The sequence below is a fragment of the Amblyomma americanum genome, chromosome 1 (genome assembly GCF_052857255.1).
Source record: "Amblyomma americanum isolate KBUSLIRL-KWMA chromosome 1, ASM5285725v1, whole genome shotgun sequence".
Taxonomy (NCBI): domain Eukaryota; kingdom Metazoa; phylum Arthropoda; class Arachnida; order Ixodida; family Ixodidae; genus Amblyomma; species Amblyomma americanum.
This window is the reverse complement of record NC_135497.1, coordinates 48,634,834-48,653,438: the sequence shown is the minus strand read 5'-3', so window position 1 is coordinate 48,653,438 and position 18,605 is coordinate 48,634,834. Positions and strand designations below refer to the sequence as shown.

The following is an 18,605-nucleotide window of genomic DNA, read 5'->3' as shown; positions in this document are numbered from 1 at the left end:
TCGGCAGCAATGTGGATTTTTCGAGTTGGTCGCCTGCCTGCGACGATGCCTAAAACACCTTGCGCAGTCTCCTCACGGCACCACCTATCTTGCGTCACTTCGACCTGCAAGCCCCAAGTGAAGTACACACGGATGCCAGTGGCATTGGCCTCGGGGCTGTGCTCGCCCAACGCAAGTCTGGATTTGAGGAATATGTGGTTGCTTACGCCAGCCGCACCCTCACGAAATCTGAATCCAACTACTTTGTGTCGGAATAAGAGAGCTTGGCCATTGTCTGGGCCCTTGGAAAGTTTCAACCTTATCTCTATAGCCTTACGCTGTAAACAACTGCCTCATCACTCTGCTGGACAGTTGCAGCCACTGCAGTGTCCTCCTCGCCCCTTCGACTGTGTTGGCATCTATATATACGGCCCTCTGCCATGCACCGCTGCTGGCAACCGCTGGGTCATTGTTGCCATTGACCACCTGATCCGGTATGCAGAAACCGCCGCGCTCCCAGCTGCTACAGCTTGTGAAGTGGCGTGCTTCATTTTGCAGCGCTTTATACTTCGCCACGGTGCTCCTCGTGAACTCCTCAGTGACAGAGGACGCGTATTCTTGTCTGATGTCGTTAAAGCTCTACTCGCCGAGTGCAATATCATTCATCGGACTTGTACAGCCTACCATCCGCAAACAAACGGTCTAACTGAACGATTTAATCGCACTCTGAGCGACATGCTGGTGATGTACGTTGCTGCCAACCACACGAACTGGGACCTCGTTCTACTCTATATTACGTACGCCTACAACACTGCTACTCAGTCCACTACCGGTTTCTCCCCATTTTTTCTGCTCTACGGCCGACATCCATCCGCTCGCGTCGACACAGTTCTTCCATACCGCCCTGCCTCATCTGTGTGTACAACTATTTCTGAAGCTGCCCAGCACGCCGAAGACTGCCGCCAGATTGCACGGTCGCTCACGGCAGACACTCGGGGGTGCCAGAAACACCGCCATGACGACGGTCAGCTTGATCCGGATTTCCCACCTGGTTCACTTGTCTGGCTGTGGATTCCTTCCACTGATCCCGGCCTATCAAAGAAACTTCTTTCACAATACCATGGCCCCTACCACGTCCTGGAGTGCACATCCTCCGTGAACTACCTTATTGAGCCCCTCACACCGTCTTCCGATCTTCGCCGACGTGTTTGCGAGACTGGGCATGTCCAACGACTGAAGCCATGCTATGACCCGGTTGTGTTGTCGCCACCCTGAGTCGCCAGGATGGCACCTTTTCTCCCCGGGGCCATTGTGAAGAAGAAGAAGGGCATCATCCTATATTTACTGAGGAAAAGAAGCAGATTCTTGGCCGATCCCCCAGTGTGGGTATGTGCCATCTTTTGATAGGCTAACAACAACAACAACAACAAGAAGAGGTAGCCGCACTGCCATCGCTCAGACCGAGCGCCTGCTGACCTGAACAGATGAGAGACTCGGTCGCCGCCGCCTCAGCATTAACCTAAGCCCCCGTTACACATGCAACATTTATTGTGGGATCAAGTGAGCAGATGAGTGAGGGCATGAAATAAGCTCTGATAATTGTACTTGAAAACGGCACCAGTCTAGTTTTATTTTTGCGGCATCTCTTCCTCTCTCTTCCGCAGCGACTGATATTTTGTCCTTTTTTGTTTTTGCTTTCCCCCTAGCTCTGAGCAATCAAAAGCACAACTGCATGATTAGGCATGCACATGTGTCTGACATCTCAATCCTTCCCTAGTTGTACAGCTAATTTTATGAGCAGCTGCACCACATGCCTTTCCGTCTGGCTCAGGCAATGCCCCGGTGATGCCGATAGTATTTGGCCGCCTCAGCACCTTGATAATGTGTGTTGCGGCTCCGTATCAGTTGAAAAATTCACCTCTCAACTGTTTCAGCCCTGAATCAATGAGCAGCTCCACTTCGTACCTACACGCCTTTTAGTCAGCAGGAGGGCAGCTTGCGTCATGTGGCTTGTGCGATGCCGAGCTCTGGCCGTATCAGATCTCTGCGCCGTGCTCAGCCAGGAGTGAAGGTACTGCACAGAAGCTACTTTGTAGAGTTGCGCTTTTTGGCGTGGAAACATTTTTTTTTTTTTCCGCTCCTAGGAGGTTTTGCGCGGACATTCTGTAAGTACTGTTGTGCAGAATCGCTGTGTGTCCGCTGCGGTGGCTGAGTGGTTATGGCGCTCGGCTGCTGTCCCGGAAGACGCGGGTTCAATACCGGCCCCGGCGGTCGAATTTCGATGGAGGCGAAATTCTAGACGCCCGTGTGCTGTGCGATGTCAGTGCGCGTTAAAGAACCCCAGGTGGTTGAAATTTCCGCAGCCCTTCACTACGGCGTCTCTCATAGCCTGAGTCACTTTTGGACGTTAAACCGCCATAAACCAAACCAGAATCGCTGTGGTTCACAGTTGCTGTGAAACTATTTTTTATTTAACTGAAGGACATGCACAATAGTTCGTCTTATGCGGATTTCTTTTGCATTGAATCCTATGGGAAACCAACCAAATGATCACACATTGTTCACCTCATCTGAGAATTCATCCCAACTGAGTTTGTTTCAAGAGGAGTTGACTGTAGTTCGTTGAACCGAGAGTTTTGCTGTTTCAGTGTTGGCAATGCTCCTTGTAATATGATGCAATTAGGTCATTCTGATGCCTTTTATTTTCTCCCTCTATCTGTTTTTTTTTTGCAAATGGGGGGTAGGGCATTTTGTGCCGTAAGCACAACTGGGTTCACCACTCATGGTGAAAAAGAATACATATGTAAATGTTTACTTTAAATGAATAATTGAACAAAGAAACAGGTATGTTGCTTAAAGGCCACGCTGGCATTCGTGATTGTTCTGAGTTGAAAGCAGATATACTATATCTCTAAATGCTGAACTGAGTCATTTAGTTTGTCATTATATTTGACTTCCGTTTGCTTGAACAGAGAACATATTAGCACTCCTCTGCCATTTCTGGCTAAGCCCGTTGTTCTGTTTCAATTTCCTGCTTTCCCCAGGTGCACTTCCTGGGTGGCCTGTGGCTGTTGCACCTGGATGCCAGCTGTTGTGCCGTCGCCAGCAGCGGTCGCCAGGGGGCGTCACTCTCCCTTCCAAAGGAGAAGCTTCAGTCTCTGGCTCTCGCTGTTTCGGCCCAGCTGCTGCAGACAGCCGAGGACATCAAGTGGATCTTGGCCGAACAGAATCTTGGTGGGTATGGTGGCCTGTACAGCAAAGAAAAATAAAGGAAGCATATTTGAATTGTGAAAAGGGACGGGAATCATGGGAGTGCTTAAGGGATACACTCGGTGGTTGGAGGAGCTTCTTGTAATCTAGGCGGTTTGTGACTGAAAAAAAGAATGTTGTGCACAGTAAAATGTTTACAGAGAAATGAAAAAGTGGTGGCTGGTTGCAGTGCACACCTTTTAACTCCCGTGATGCGCAGGGCCAAACAGCGAAAGTCATTGATCGGTATTTTTGCAAGAAGTTACATAGGGTGTCAGAAGCAGTGCATTGTATGGTGCACAAGAAGTCTGGCAGAAATATTCTGCAAAAAAGGAAGACATTGGTAGTCAACTCTGCTGAAATAAAATATAATCAAGAATTGTGGATAGGTATGGAGAACACAGAATGCAGAGGCTTATTCTCTGCGTGTGTAGGTCACTATTGCTTCTTCTTCATTTATTTACTCTTTTTTTCGATTTTTGAAGCTAAAAATGTTTGATGCCATCCTGCGTTCCCACACCATGTGACCTTATCTAGCACAGAATGGCAGCCGAATATAGTAGACTACGAGCACCACTAGCGAGAGTTACAACTCTGTTTTTTTGTCCGCATGTGCAGTGCCATCGTGCTGTCACTACTGTCGCCAGTACAAGGGATCCGAGAGCTGTCTGTCAGCCTGCACAGGTGGCATTGAACTCGTCTCACAAGGGGTGCAGCAGGCCCCATCTTCTTTTCAAGGAGATCGACCAGCATGCTGCAGAAGTGGCCGCTGACACGGAGTACGTGCTTGCTAACCCGAATGCTGGTGTTTCAGGTTCAGTGATGACAACAAGGGGAGGTCAGAGGTGGTGCTCGCCACCCCAAACAAGTAATTGGTTGCTTGCTCCATTACCCGACAAGAATTTGGTAGAATTTTTTACATTAAATTGCAGCTAGTAAAGGGACATTGCCTTCACAACGTGTTCTTTTCATTTTATTTTTATGAGGAGCAATGCTACGTAAGCATCATGCCTACCCCAAGTTGAGTTAAATTGATGAAGTTGGGGAAATGTTTTTATTGGAAGGGACAGTTTAACCAGCACATTTTTGTGAAATAGCATTTGTTGTTTTTTTTTCCTAATTTGGCACTTGCCTTTGATGTGAATTTTTTTTTCTGGTCTGTGGACGATTGTTCCTATGTAGAGTGACAAATTTCTTAGAATGATGATCCACAAATATATACCTTATAATCTCATGTAAGGGCTGCACCCATGTATGGACCACACCCTCTGTTCTGAACTATATAATTGAGAAAAAAAATGTGGCTGTACTTTTTTTTTAATTCGTGTATGAGCCGCATCTACAAAATTCACTCCCAAATTTAAATAAAAAGTTCGGCCCTTACACAAGTTTCTTATACAGTAGCTTGTTACAATGCTTGTCTTTAGGGTCCCTGCAGGTGCATTGTGCTGAAGTATGATCAAACTGAAATTCAAAGAAGGTGCCAGAATGAAAAGAAACTAAAAAAGGTAAAAAGTACCGTGGGCATTCGTGTAAGGACTGCTCTTTATCTTTGCGATTTTGACGGTGTGCAGCCATTACATGGAACCCGTGCCCTGTTTATGGGGTGGCACGTTTTTTTATGACGTATTAGCACTTCTGTGATGAATCTTTTAAGTACATAGTGCATTAATTAAAGGTATGGACGGTACAGTGCACAGTGACATGCTATATTACTTGATAGCCAGCACGAGCCACCTAAAATAAGATGCTGGTAGGCCACTTTTTTGGCCAAAGTTTCCTTCCCTTCTTTGGCAGAGGTATGTGCATACAACTGTTGGGCCATAGTACCTTACTGAGAGTAATGATGGTTTGGCCAAAGGTTCGATACAATGCTTAGCTTGTGCGATCTGAAGCCATTGGTGGGAGCTGGCCTTACCTGGGTCGCTTTTCTGATCGCTTCACTGGCAAAGGCATGAAAAACGTCAGTGGTACCTTCATTTTAATGTCAGAGTATTGTGTTGTGCTTAACTGGTAGCATGGTTATGCCTTTTATGATAAACGGCGACTAGTTTCAAAGCATCTTTGCTGCGACTTCTATGCGAAGCATGCCCAACCGCTAGCGTCTGAGCCAGGCGGGCAGTGCAGGGAAGTACGGCACTAGCATGGGAGCACCCTGTTCCGACTTTTGTGCTGCTGGAGATAATACCAATAACGTTCTGCCTTTTTTGGTGTAACACCCTGCTCACAAGTAGAAAGTGAGGCAGTCTGACGAAACAACACGTCATCAGCATGATCACACTGGTTGTACAGAGTGTCGTAGGCAGGTTTCACCATCTGTTGGCTCCGGGTGGAATGCACCATGTGTTTAAATGACACATACGTGAAGTGGAATTCTTTTGGCTGACTTTATTTCTTTCTAAATTATTGGCTGCCAAGCCGTGGTTGCGGCCCTTGCACTAACACAGCCCTTACACAAGTATATATGTCAAACGAGCAAGGCGTCGATTAGTGCCAGGACAGCACAGTGTTCCGCAGTCCCCGACTGGAGCTGCTTGAAAAATTGGCCATCATTTATGAACAGTAGCTGTTGATGAAGTGTCTGAAAAGCCTTGCTCTGTGTCGTGCCTGCATGCAGGGAGCTGCTGGAGCTGATAGTCACATGGAGTCATGGCCTGAAGAAGCAGAATACACTCCTGGTGCTTTTGAACCACCCTCAGGTTCCTGTGGCGATGCAGAATGGCATACTCCAACTGGTGACGCACGTTGACTCCAAGGTGTGTGGACTATTGATGATGACGACGGGGGGCTTTGATTTCGGTGGCAGAAAGCCACTGCGACAAAGGTGCACAGTGGCTGTCATGTTTTTGGTCTGCACGATGTGGGAGTCAAAGACTAGGTTTTTTTTTCCCTAAGATTTCACCCCAGAGAAAGCTGAGCACCAGGCCAAGGAGAAACTTGTATCTGCTAGAAAACTGATGGGTAGTGGCACTGGGTATCGAACCCTGCACCTCCTCCGTACTAAGCAGATGGTCAAGGCCATCACTGCAGTGTTGGTTTTTTTACCTATTTTGCTTCGAGGGCTTTTGGTTGTGCCACGTGTGTTAAGGCTGATGTAATGTCTTTTGTGTAGCAAAGTATTTCAGAATGGAAAGTAAGAGAGCTTTGCTTTGACAGCTTTCTTTTGAGATTGGTTGAGTTGCTCATTGCGTTACTTCCTTGTCTCAAAAGTAGTTTTCATTGGTTGCGTTGAGATAAAGGTTCAGATAGTAGTTTACAAGACATAGGTGTGAGTTGCCTTCCATTCATATCGCCAGTCAAAGCAAATGGCATGCCCCCTTTTGCAGTTTAACTGTACAAATCAATTGTATGCAGCAAGGTGCAGTAAATGCCACTTGGAAGTGTCACAGTCTTTGAACATTTAGAATGTGCAGGCAAAGCTCGGTATCAAATTTTTTTGTCAATTTTTATCTGTGTGCCTGAGCTGCCTGTTTAGCATATTTCTGGCCTGGTGAGAGTAGGTAATGTCCTGAAGCTCCACCCGAGCACTGAGAAGCACTGCAGTGTAGAACTCCGGATAAATTTTGACTACCTGGAGATTCCTTAGCTGGTGCTGACATTACACAGTATACTTCAGCAGAAGTGAGGCACTCTGGTATCTGTGCTTGTGGTGAATAGATACATTCACATTAAAGGTATAATTTAGCATTTTTATTTTATTTCTCAGCTTTAGGTTGTTGCAAAACACTGGGAAGCTGCTTTGTATTGACATTTTTTCTGCTACAAAGCTCGCTGTAAAAGCTTTCGCCATTCGCACCACTACTGATAGTGGCATTGGTTGCTGCTTACAAGATGTGGGTGCAGGTTGCCTTTGGTTCATTTTGGTGGTCAGAACAAATGACTTGCTTCCTTGTGTTGGTTAATTTAGTTAATTAAAGCTGTATAGACAGCTAATTTTTGGATGTGTGTTTTCTTCTTTCTAATGATGCGCCAGGCATTAGTATACGTGGAGTACCACATGGCATTCACCTACAACTGCTGAATAATTTAAAATCTCATTTCTCTCTCATGCTGTTTTAGTTTCACTTTCAGTGGCTGAATGATGCCAACTTGCAGTTTCAGTTCACACAAGGCATCACAAAAAATGCGATGTAATCACTGCTTCATCATTTTAATTCAATACGTTAAAGCCAGTCCACCTCAAGAGCTGGAATGACAACGCATGAAGCAGCAGCAGTTATCTTGCATTTTTTTTATGCCTTACGCATGCGAAACTGACATCACAGAGCTGCCGAAACTCAAACCAAGGGAGCATGGGAGGAAAATTATATTATAAGTTATTTAGCTGCGGAACGGAAATACCACGTGGTGAGCCATCTATAGTAATGTCCTACACATCACTGCGAAGAACACAACATGCCACCAAAATGCGTTGTCTATACTCTTTTAATAGACATGACAGCTGCAAGATGCTTTAAATGCCGCAGCATTTGGCTACAAGGTGGGATGAACAGAGATATTTTTAATTTTGAAAGGTATTGAAGCTTCAAATACTTGGAAATGTTGAAGGGCTGCGTAAATTGAGTTAAATGGCAAATGCAGTTCAGGAACTATTCAGAAAGCAGCATTGTCTACCTTTACTTGGCAGTTTATTAACCTAGTGGAAAAAGAGTTTAATGTTCAGTATAAGAAAATCATTAGTGGATACTTTGGTCTGTTTTGAGCATGCCTGAAGTGGGTGTAGCATATGTATGGTACAGACACAGTGAGATTGTCATTGAGCAACTGTGTGTTTGTGTACATCTGTATTGCTTGTAGTCAAGATGGCTACTAGTCTTCTTTTCCCGCTAAATGGACTTTTTTTGACGGGCTGCAACTTCTGAAGAGGGGACTTATTGACGGGGGAGAATAGACTAGCGCACAAAGCAGTTAAGGTAGTGTAGGCAGGAACCACCGACGTATGCCAGCAGCCTAAGCTTGAGTCTCGTGCGGAGGCGACCAGTGATGGTGATGAAATGTGGCTTGGCTGCATGGTCTTCATCATCTTCCTTGCATTCCCATGACATTGGAGAGTGGACTTTCAACAAGCTATGCTTATGGAGCATATGAACAAACATTGTATTTTTTTCTTTATGAGTGCTTACTGCCTGAAGACACAAAAAGGAGAGTGATTATATAAATGGGACCAGGCTTGCTGATCTAACAAGTAAGTTTTACAATTATTTGTTACTAGTGCCCAGGTATGCTATTTTGTGCACTCATTGCATGGACCCAAACTAGCAACTGGCTAAGGGTCCAGATGCTTTTGTTGCCCACTTTTGTAAATGTGTATGTTCCAAGGTAAATAAAATTGAATTGAAGTGCGCAAGGTACTGATCACGGGGTCCCTGTGTTCAAGTAGAGTATGGCACTGCTACATCACAAGTGACAGTGGCCCTGCTTTGGGGTAGGGTGCATCACATTCTTCTTGCCAGAAGCACCTGCCTCCTTTCACTGTTTGCTTCATAGGTGCATGACTGACTGCCACCCTGCCACCCTCAGTGGGCGTGGGAGCAGCTACGTGATGCGGCTCTTCAATTTCGTCCGTTTCTTTGCCCAGGTTACTTCATGTCTCCAGCTTGGCGCCTTGTACACTTCGGAAGCACGGGAATGCAACGACTCGCCAACAAGTTTCGCCAGCTTTCACGGTGAAGACTTTGACCATCACTGGCAACCCTGCTAGACCGCCTCCTCGTGGATCAAGGCATCCGGATCAACTATGTCATCAACACTCCTCATCGATAAGAACTGCTGGCGTGTCCCGGAACTGTTCAGTGGTGCGGCTACGTGATGCGGCTCTTCAATTTCGTCCGTTTCTTTGCCCAGGTCAGTCATGACTCTTGTCTTTTCGCAAGTAAATCGGACAATGCCTGCTTGTTGCTGCTCCCACGCCCGGGAATACTTTTGTCTTTGCTATGTGACTGCGTTGTTGTTAAAGAGCAGTTTCTGCTGTCTGGTGATGTGGAAGAAAACCCAGGACCGCGATGGAATACCGGTTTCCACGATGCAGGAGATGACGACGATGCACAGCAGAGGCAGCTAAGTGATATGCTTGGGTTGCTACAGGATATGAATATTCGAACCAACAAAATGGAGAAAGACCAAGTCTACTTAAGGGGGGACACCCCTCTTAGAACTTTTTTTCCTTATTTATAGGTGGATCTGGTTGAAGCTTGCACCATTTGTGTAGTTTTGCATGCTGATTTCAAATATCTGATTAGTTTTCTTGTAGACGAAATAGTTTTCAAAATTCCACCTAATTCATGTTGCTCATTTGGAGGTGGGCTAATTACTAAATACTCTATGGCATGATGAGAATAGACCTGCCAGAGTGATCTAGAAGGATCATAGAGTGCAACAAGACAAGAATTAATGTGCTAGAAGAATTTCAGCCAAAGTTACACCTAGTAAAACCTTAGTGACAAAAAGCCCCGGTTGGCACCCAAGATTGATAATTAATTTTGTAAATGTTGCCTTGTAATAACTGAACATATTTTAGTCTTAATGCACTGTAGCACAAATAGTTTAAGAGATATCGCTCCTCCAAAATTGCAGAACCCTGAAAATTGCAGTTTTGAGAAAACGAGAAAAAACATCTCACAGTATCTACATGTAAATTATGCCAATGATTGATATGTCAACATGATCAGAAACTAGTGGAAAGTGAACTAAAGCAAAAATTAGTGGCTTATGCCAATTTCAGCCTAAGTTATGCAATAGGAAACTTTTGAAAGGAAAGGTCCATTTAGGTACCCTAGACAGATAACCTTCTCAATAAATTTGTTCTTGTGGTCATTGCATTTACCTTGGTGTCATGTGACTCACTAGGTTCTCTTTCTAGCAAAAAAAAAAAAATTATAGCAATAGCAAGAACAAGACCGGAGATATTAATCTTTCAAAAATGCAACACCACCAAAATTGGGGGATTGTGAGAAGCACTCAAGCCTCACAGCATATTTAATCACGAAAGAAAACCCCAAGGACCTTTGCATGCTTTCAAAATGCACCAGGAGCATAGTCAGGGTGCATGCTGTCGCGGCGCTTCTTTTTTTCCGCTTTAGCAAAGCCAAGCGAAGCCGCCCGCTTCTTCGCAGAACACGCGTTACGGCGCAAGTCCTTTTCTTCAGCTCTCCTGGAGACAGTTGCTGGCACGTTCGCGTTGCATTCTTGCAGAATTGCTGTTGTTGTATGCTTGCAGCCGGCATTGAAGCGCAGCACAGCTTCTGCTGTGGCTGCTTACACAGCAAACAGTGACGAATGCCGCTCTTTGTGGATCAAGGTCCAGATGGTCGAGTGGAAGCTCTCGTTTGAATTCTGGGTCTTCCCCCGAATGCACCTCTGCAGCAGGCTCTTCTCTGATAAGCGACTGTACACAGGCAAAAGAGCTTCAGCCACATCGCTTGGCAGACTGTACTTATGCTTCGGTTCGGGCTCCTCTTTTGCTTTTGAAGCATTGTGGCGGCACCAAGACTGCTCACCAGTGAGACACAAAGTGTGATTGGGGCAGTCATCAGTAGACGTGATGTGGTAATATGTTGCCATCACGGCGCTCATGGCATCCACATTACCTACATTTGACCTTAGCGCTTAGCCATAATATATAGCCAGCTTGTCAACTAGATCAGCTGTGAGCCTTCCTCTGCCACCAAGACTTTGTTTTCCTGCACCCTTGTGCCTCTGCAAGAGGTTGCGCAAAGCTGCTCCCATACGCTTGTGCACATGGTTTATGCAATCCTCCTTGACTACTTCAATGTAGCCATAGATTTTAGCATCTTGAAGGGCATTAAACGTGCGACTGTCCCCATCGCATAACATCGTTGTGTAGCGCCTGTTGTGGCGCTGTAGAGACCCCTCAAATAGAATTTTGCCTGCCTCTACCTCCATTTGGCTAGCCTTGCAGTTGGTGTTCTTTTGGCACTCGTAGCGCGATCTCCAGAGTTCATAGCCGTCAGTGTTTAGCTGTGGGCCAGTTTCGCAGCCCAGACAAAAGTTTGACAGCAGCACATAATCGAGCACATAACCAGTGAAGAGTTCCACTACGGCACCGACGCCTATATGTGACGAGTGCCCGCGCGTCATCCATGTGCCGTCATAACACATGGCAATGTTCCCCCTGTGTCCAAAACACAAGTCGTCATATACCTTCGCCACTGCCTGCGCGGCCTGTGCCATAGCTGCCGCGGCTGCTTGAGTAGCAGCAGGTTGCAGTGTGTTTTTCAAGTGCCGTTGAAACGTCTTGTTGTGCATGCCACACCGCGACAATCCCATCGCCGAAAAGATATCGTTCATTGCTGTCTGGGCGTTACCGGTGGACAGCATTGCTTGACTAGCAAGAATATTGAGCTCGAAAGGATTGCACTTTTTCTCATCGTCAACCCTCCGCAAGTTCCACTCGGCCGCAATCTCACCACAGTTGTCACATAGCACGATCAGTTTCACGGCGAGGCCATAGCTCTGATCGCTGGTAATCAACCGCACACATCCGTGACACGTTTTGCACCGCATGGCATCCAAGAGGACGTTTGCAACGCTGAGGTCAATTATTGCATAGGAGGCTTTTCCGTCTGCGTCTGATCCTGCGGACGCACCACTTGCATCGGCGAACAGCGCGGTCTTTCGTGCCGTCGCCGGCATTGATTCCAGTCGATCAAGTGTAGACTGCTCACGGGCACTCGCTTGAGTTATGTCACTGTTAGTGACAGGCGCGGTGTCAATTCGTACGCGACTACAATCGGCACCAAGAACACCGCCGTTATCCAGCGGAGACGGAGAAGCGTCGCCGTCCACAACGTGGCCGTCACGCAATCCCGTACCACTGGCGCTTGCTTGTTGCACAGTATTCAACAATGTCGCGTCATTAACACGTTTTTTTTTCCTTTTGCACGCTTTCGCCCGAACTTGTGCACAGAGCGGTACTTCTTCGCGCCTCCTGGCATGTTTCTCGCATTGCACTAGCGTGGTCGGCAAAAAGACAAAATGGCGTCGCCAGGCGTCCGTTTTCCATGGCTAGCTTGCTGGAACCAACCAGACGACGCAATTTTGATCACGTGCCTAAACCGGCCAATAGCAGCGCGCGCCGCTATTTATTTTTTCTTTCGTTTTTTTGGCGAAGGCGGCATGTACAGGGTTGCTGCTCGCAAGAAAAAATAAGCCGAAAGCCCGCGCTTTCGAACGAGACCAAAATGGCCGCTGTAGAGCACGTAGTTTCGATGCGCCGGGCGATCGAAATTGGGGGTCGTTTGTCCACAATTTAAAGGGCAGTGGGTGTGGTACTGCATTTTTAAATTGCTATAACTTCTTAATTACGTGGGGTATAATGATGAAAATTTGCATACAGATGCGGAATGGTGCAAGGAACACGAAAATGAAAAGATTGAAAATCTGATTTTTGGGCCGATTTTCGGTGCCAAAGAGCCATGTCCCCCCTTAATCAGTACTGTCAATGAAATCAAGAGAAGTCAGGAGGCAATTCAGAATCGTTTATCTGATATTTATAGTAGGCTAACTGTGGTTGAAGGCAAACCTGCTACCAGTGGATCTTTGCAGAAGGAGTGCCAACGATTACGATGTATTGCTGATAGCGTAGCTAGTGAAAATTCGAAACTGAGGGCTAATCAGGCGGAACTTGAACATAAGCAGTGCCTTGATAATCTTCTGTTTTATGGCCTTTCTGATGCCAATTTTGAGTCCTGGGATGAGACTGAAAAAAAACTAGTGAATGTACTTTCATCAGCCTTGAATTTGCCACCGTCGGAACTATCGATTGAACGGGGTCATAGACTTGGAGCTTTTTCTGAAGAGAAAAGCAGGCCAGCTATTGCGAAGTTCTCATCTTTTAAAACAAGGCAAAAAATTTTCTTCTGAAGTTCTAAACTGAAAGATAATGACATTAGTGTAGGTGAAGATTATTCTCTCATGACTCGGCAGGCGTGGAAAAAACTCGTTGAATTTGGTATCGCTCAAAAGTCTAAATTCAAACTGCGCTATAATAAGCTTTACATGAACGGTAGGTGTTACTGTTACGATCAGCTTAACGACAGGGTTTCTGAAGTTCACGGTGTTGGATGCCTTTCATCCGAATCGCCCGCAGATTAACGATGCGCGAGGCGTAGTGGGCACCCGTCACTGTCCAATCGCTCATTATCATTTCTGTATAGTACTATTATTAGTAGTGTTCTGCCTAAACGTGATGAGCTTTGTGCGACTATCGACGCATGTGATGCCGACATCGTTTGCTTTACTGAAACGTGGCTTTCAGCTAAAGTTGATAGCTCGGAAATATTCCATTGCCACAAACATTTTACCACTTATCGGTATGACAGGGGCGACAGAAACGGTGGTGGTGTTTTGTTAGCTGTTGCTGACACACTTTTTTCTTCTCCTGTTCATGTTGTTACTAGATTAGAACTTCTTTGGGTTGAACTGCGCACGCGCGTGAAAAAATTGATTTTGGGCGTTTGCTATCGCCCTCCCTCGTACATTGCCACTTTCATTGAAGAACTTCATGACACTGTTTGCACGATTACCGTTCGCTTTCCAAATGTTCCTATTCTTTTGGTTGGAGACTTCAAATTTCCAACTATTATTTGGTCCAATGTACGTTCTTATGCCGACCCTTTTTCTACGGAGTGCGATGGTGTTTTGCGCTTATGTGCCGACTTTAATCTCTCCCAACTTGTTACTAAGCCTACCCGCATTACATCTTCATCGTCGAACTTGTTAGACCTTATTCTTACCATGTTGCCTGATCTTGTTGCTCTAATATCTTGTTTGCCGGGCTTAAGTGATCATTGTATGCTTCATTTTTCATTGAACGTCGTGTCACCACGCCAAAATAACGATTCTAAATACATCCATCCGTGAATACAAAAATGCCAACTTTAGGGCCATAAATCGTGAACTCGCTGGTTTTATCGATGTGTACTTACCGTCTTTTCACGAGTGTCCAAACGAAATTAAATGGAACCTTTTTAATTAACTAACAAATGTTTGCCCTGGTTTAGTTCTTCACTGAAAAGGCTGTCAAACAAAAAGAAACGTCTGTTTTGTTCCGCCAAACTGTCCAATTCTGTGCTCTGGTTGGATGCTTATCACTCCGCTGCATCTGAATATAAGTCAGCACTAAAACTAGCTAAATAGTCATTTTTTAGTCATACTCTCCCGTCGATGCTATTAAATAATCCCAAACAATTTTGGGACGTGGTTAAGAAAACTGATCGATTTACAATTAATCTTAAAACTTTAGACGATCAAGTAATTCCCAGTGAAATGTGTGCTGATGTTCTTAATGATGTGTTTACAGCTTCTTTTCCTAACGATTTAATTACCACAATTCCTCTTTACCCACCCCACGACTTCTTGTCTATGAACCCCATTATAATAGATTCTGTTGGCATCGAAAAAATAATTGATCAGCTTAAGACGTCATCATCATGCGGAGTGGATAGCATAAACTCGAAAATTATGAAAAATACCAAAGTGTACAGTGCTATTATTCTTGCTGAACTCTTTCAACAATCTCTTGTGTCTGGCTGTACTCCTAGCGACTGGAAGGTGGGCAAGGTGGTTTCCGTGCACAAGGCTGGTGTCAAACAAACTCGTAATAATTATCGACCCATTTCACTTCTTAGCATCTCTTGTAAGATCATGGAACATGTCATTTGCTCTCACCTTGCCAATTTTCTTGAGTCAAATTCTTTTTTTCAGTCATTGCCAACACGGGTTTTGTAAATTATTCTCATGTGAGACGCAACTTCTATGCTTTACACAGGATCTTCATTTCATTCTTGACCGGGGTTCCATAGCTGACTGTATACAGTAGCCGACAGGTAATTCGGACTCCAATAATTCGGACTTGTTGGATATTTCGGACCGTCAGTTGCCCCATAGAAGCGCATACATATTTGCGACGGACATTTCGGACTTCAAAAGTCCGAAAGTTCGATTTTTCGGACTAATTTCAGTTGCCTGCGGGCCAAAATCGGCCATCTTATCGGCTTTTTCGCCGGCGCAAAAGGTGCCATCTTGGGTTGAGGTGGATTTATGCTGAGGTTGGCTTGGCTTGACACACATTCGCTACCTCATTGTTGCCAATAGAGGTCCCTGCGATCTCTGACACTTCGAGGTGGCAGCCGGATTGTCATCGCTGTCAACTTGCTTTTGTCGCCGACGTCGTCGCGGGCAGTTATCGCTTGTCCCATATGTTGAAAATTGGTTGTTGAGGGGAAGGAAATTGTGCCGGAGCTATCTCACATCTTAGCGGGAAGGCATAAAGGAGGGACTGAGAGAAGAAAGGAAGAAAGAGGTGCCGTAATGGAGCGCTCCGGAATAATTTCGACCATCTGGGGATCTTTAATGTGCACTGACATCACACAGCAGACGGGCGCCTTTGCGTTTCACCTCCATCGAAACACGGCCACTGCGGTCGGGTTCCAACCCGGGTACTCCGGATCAGTAGCCGAGCGCCCTAAGCACTGATCCACCGCGGTGGGACTCATGCGTTCGCCATTCGCCGTTTCGTCAATTGGGTTTCTCTGACCGCGTTGACCGAGTGGCGCTCAGTCTTCACGAAGTTACATCTGTTCGCCGTTTTGTGATGGCGTCCGGCGGTTCCGCAGCTTTGAAAGAAAAGTGCCTTATCTTTGCGTGTGTTTAAAGGGACACTGAGGAGAAATTGAAGTTGGCTTGTATCGATAGAATAGCAGCTCCTAATCACAAAAACGCCACTCTTACTGAAAACAAAGCTCTTGTAATGTAGAAAATAGCAAGAACCAAAATACAGGTGTCGCCGCCACAGGCCAATCTCGCAAGTACAAGCGTGATGACTTCCTAGGACAAGAGGCGCCACCTTGGAGGAATTTTCCTTACTTCATGGAAGCGACGAATCTCTGAGGCTGGCAAAGGAAGGTTGCGCACCGCACCGCTAGCTGTCAGAAATCACGGAGTCTGCGTTTACGTCACGTATCACGTCACTCCGTTCTGTGACGTCATAAGAGTTCTCCATGTCGTCATAAGAGTTCTCGAGTTTGAATCAGAGCGGCGGGAAAAACTTTCTCAACTCCGAATCCAAATATCTTTGAAATAAATGCATCTTTCGCGCCCGGACAAGCGGCAACAAAGCCATGAAATGCCGAAGTATCAGATTTTGCTAACAAAAAAAAAATGATAGAGTTCTCCTCAGTGTCCCTTTAACGAGCGGTGTGGTGCACACTCGGGTTGTGGACAACATGGTCCCGCCGGGTCAGTCAAAGAAGCGTGGGAAGTATTCCAACTAAATGCGGTGACCTTGCTGCCTAGCATGTACAGTGAAAGCACAACCTTGGCGCAAATCGTTGCCAGCAAGAGAAATTTTCCGCAAGGTAAAATCAGTGACATTTTTAAGGCGATTTCATCTCAATAAAGTGATTTACTTCACGGATTTTTCGGACTGTTCGATTATTCGGACCATTTTTCGGGTCCCTTTGAGTCTAAAAAATCGGTCGGCGACTGTATTCTTTGATTTCTCCAAAGCCTTTGACAAAGTCTCTCACCAATTGCTACTTTTCAAATTAAATAATCTCAATCTCGACCCTAACATCGTCTCGTGGCTTCAGTCTTTCCTAACTAATCGTTCTCAATACGTGACTGCTAATAAATCCAACTCTCGTTACTCTCCAGTGGGCTCATGCGTTCCCCAGGGTTCTGTCCTAGGGCCCCTATTTTTTCTCATTTATATTAATGACTTGCCTAACAACATTGCTTCTTCCGTATATCTTTTTGCCGACGATTGCGTTATTTACCGTGAAATTAACAGTGACTCTGACACTTCTGTCCTTCAACCAAGTTTCAGAATGGTGCAAATTATGGCACATGGAACTTAACAATAATAAGTGTAAACATTTGCATCTTTCTCGATGTAACACTGGAATAGCCACTTACGACCTTAATAATATCCCTCTTGAAACTGTGCCGTCGTATAAGTACCTTGGTGTGCACATAACTTCTAATCTTTCTTGGAATCTGCACGTGAAATTTATTGCTAACAATGCTAACCGCATGTTGGGGTACCTGCGCAGAAACTTCTCCCTTTCTTCTACTTCAATAAAATTGCTCCTATATAAAACACTTGTTCGGCCTAAATTGGAATATGCAGCATCTATCTGGGACCCTGACCTGTCATCATTAGCTACTGAAATCGAATCTGTTCAAAACCGTGTGTCACGTTTCATACTTTCCAATTACAGTCAAAACTCGATTTAACGAAACCCGATTTAACGAAAATCTCGATTTAACGAAGGTATCCTAATTCCCCCTCAGACGCCCATAGGGTTCAATGCTTTGACTAACCCGAACTAACGAAACCGATTCCGTGATCTGTCCCGATTTAACGAACCTTTTTTCGAGAAATAAAGGTGAAAAAGTGTTAATTTTTGGTCTATTTTGTAGACAGCACCCCAAAATTTATTGATTGCGAGTCAGCGGTAACAGCGCGGAGCATCTTCATCCCGTCGCTTTTTTCAAACTGCGCGGCGCAAAACGAGTTTTAATTTTGAGTCGCGCTCACGAGATGGCGCCAGCAGTAAAAAAGTGCCACATTTCATAGATGGCGCTGTTGCAGTTCGCGTGTTTTTTTTGTGTGTGTGTTTGTGTGTTGTGCTCTGTGTTCGCTCTTGTGCGGATTTCCCCGTGCCTTTGAACGCACGTCTTTGTCAAGCTCAGCTTGTTAGGCCTCCATCAGTCTAGCCTTGCTATCGTGACCGCGGACGTGGTGTGTGGAGAGCATTGAGGCCGTCGATAATTGTCAACGGCTTCAGGACTGCCGGTTTCGGTACACTAGGCCCTGAAACTGCCGAAGCTGGTCCGGACTGCGCGAGCTCGTGCACGAGGATGAAGATGCCTGGGAACACCTTCGCTCAGTGGATGAAGTGCCCACAGGCATAAGTTTCTCAGACTACGTGAACGCCGACGCAAACGCAGTCACAACGGAAGTTTTGACTGATGCCGATATGTTGTGGCTTGTAGGAAGCGTGGAGGGAGTGACAGCTGAAGACGCTGCCGACGACCCTGCAGGTGCCGAAGCTCCCGTGCCGACACCAGGTCAGGTGATGGATGCTCTCGATCTGCTGCGACATTTTGCCGGCGCACACGAGGGGACGGAAGACGCGCTGGACGCACTTCAGACCTACGAGAAATCGGTGCGGCCGTTGCTCACAAAGCGCACGCAGGCAAAGATCACCGAGTTCTTTGGCGGAAAATAAATTTGTAGTCCCCTCGGGCCTTTCTTGTCGAGTAAGAATTTTTGTTGTTTCTTTTCATACGCGCTAGCGGCGCCGGTCGTGGTGTTGGCGCTACCCACTCGAAAGTAGCGCGGGGGGTCATGA

General features: G+C 45.9%; 1 protein-coding gene and 1 pseudogene across 2 annotated transcripts in view; one reads left to right on the top strand and one right to left on the bottom strand.

Moving 5' to 3' along the window:
- LOC144112760 (uncharacterized) overlaps window positions 1–18,605 on the top strand; it is a 35,116-nt gene that overhangs the window by 7,569 nt on the left and 8,942 nt on the right. For both annotated transcript variants that reach the window (XM_077645584.1, XM_077645583.1), the window contains exons 4-6: window positions 3,024–3,213; window positions 3,847–4,007; window positions 5,846–5,984. In XM_077645584.1, coding sequence (XP_077501710.1) covers window positions 3,061–3,213; window positions 3,847–4,007; window positions 5,846–5,984 — 453 coding nt within the window. In that variant the 5' untranslated portion in view covers window positions 3,024–3,060. The remainder of the gene's footprint in view (window positions 1–3,023; window positions 3,214–3,846; window positions 4,008–5,845; window positions 5,985–18,605) is intronic.
- Window positions 10,105–18,185, bottom strand: LOC144112759 (uncharacterized; annotated as a pseudogene).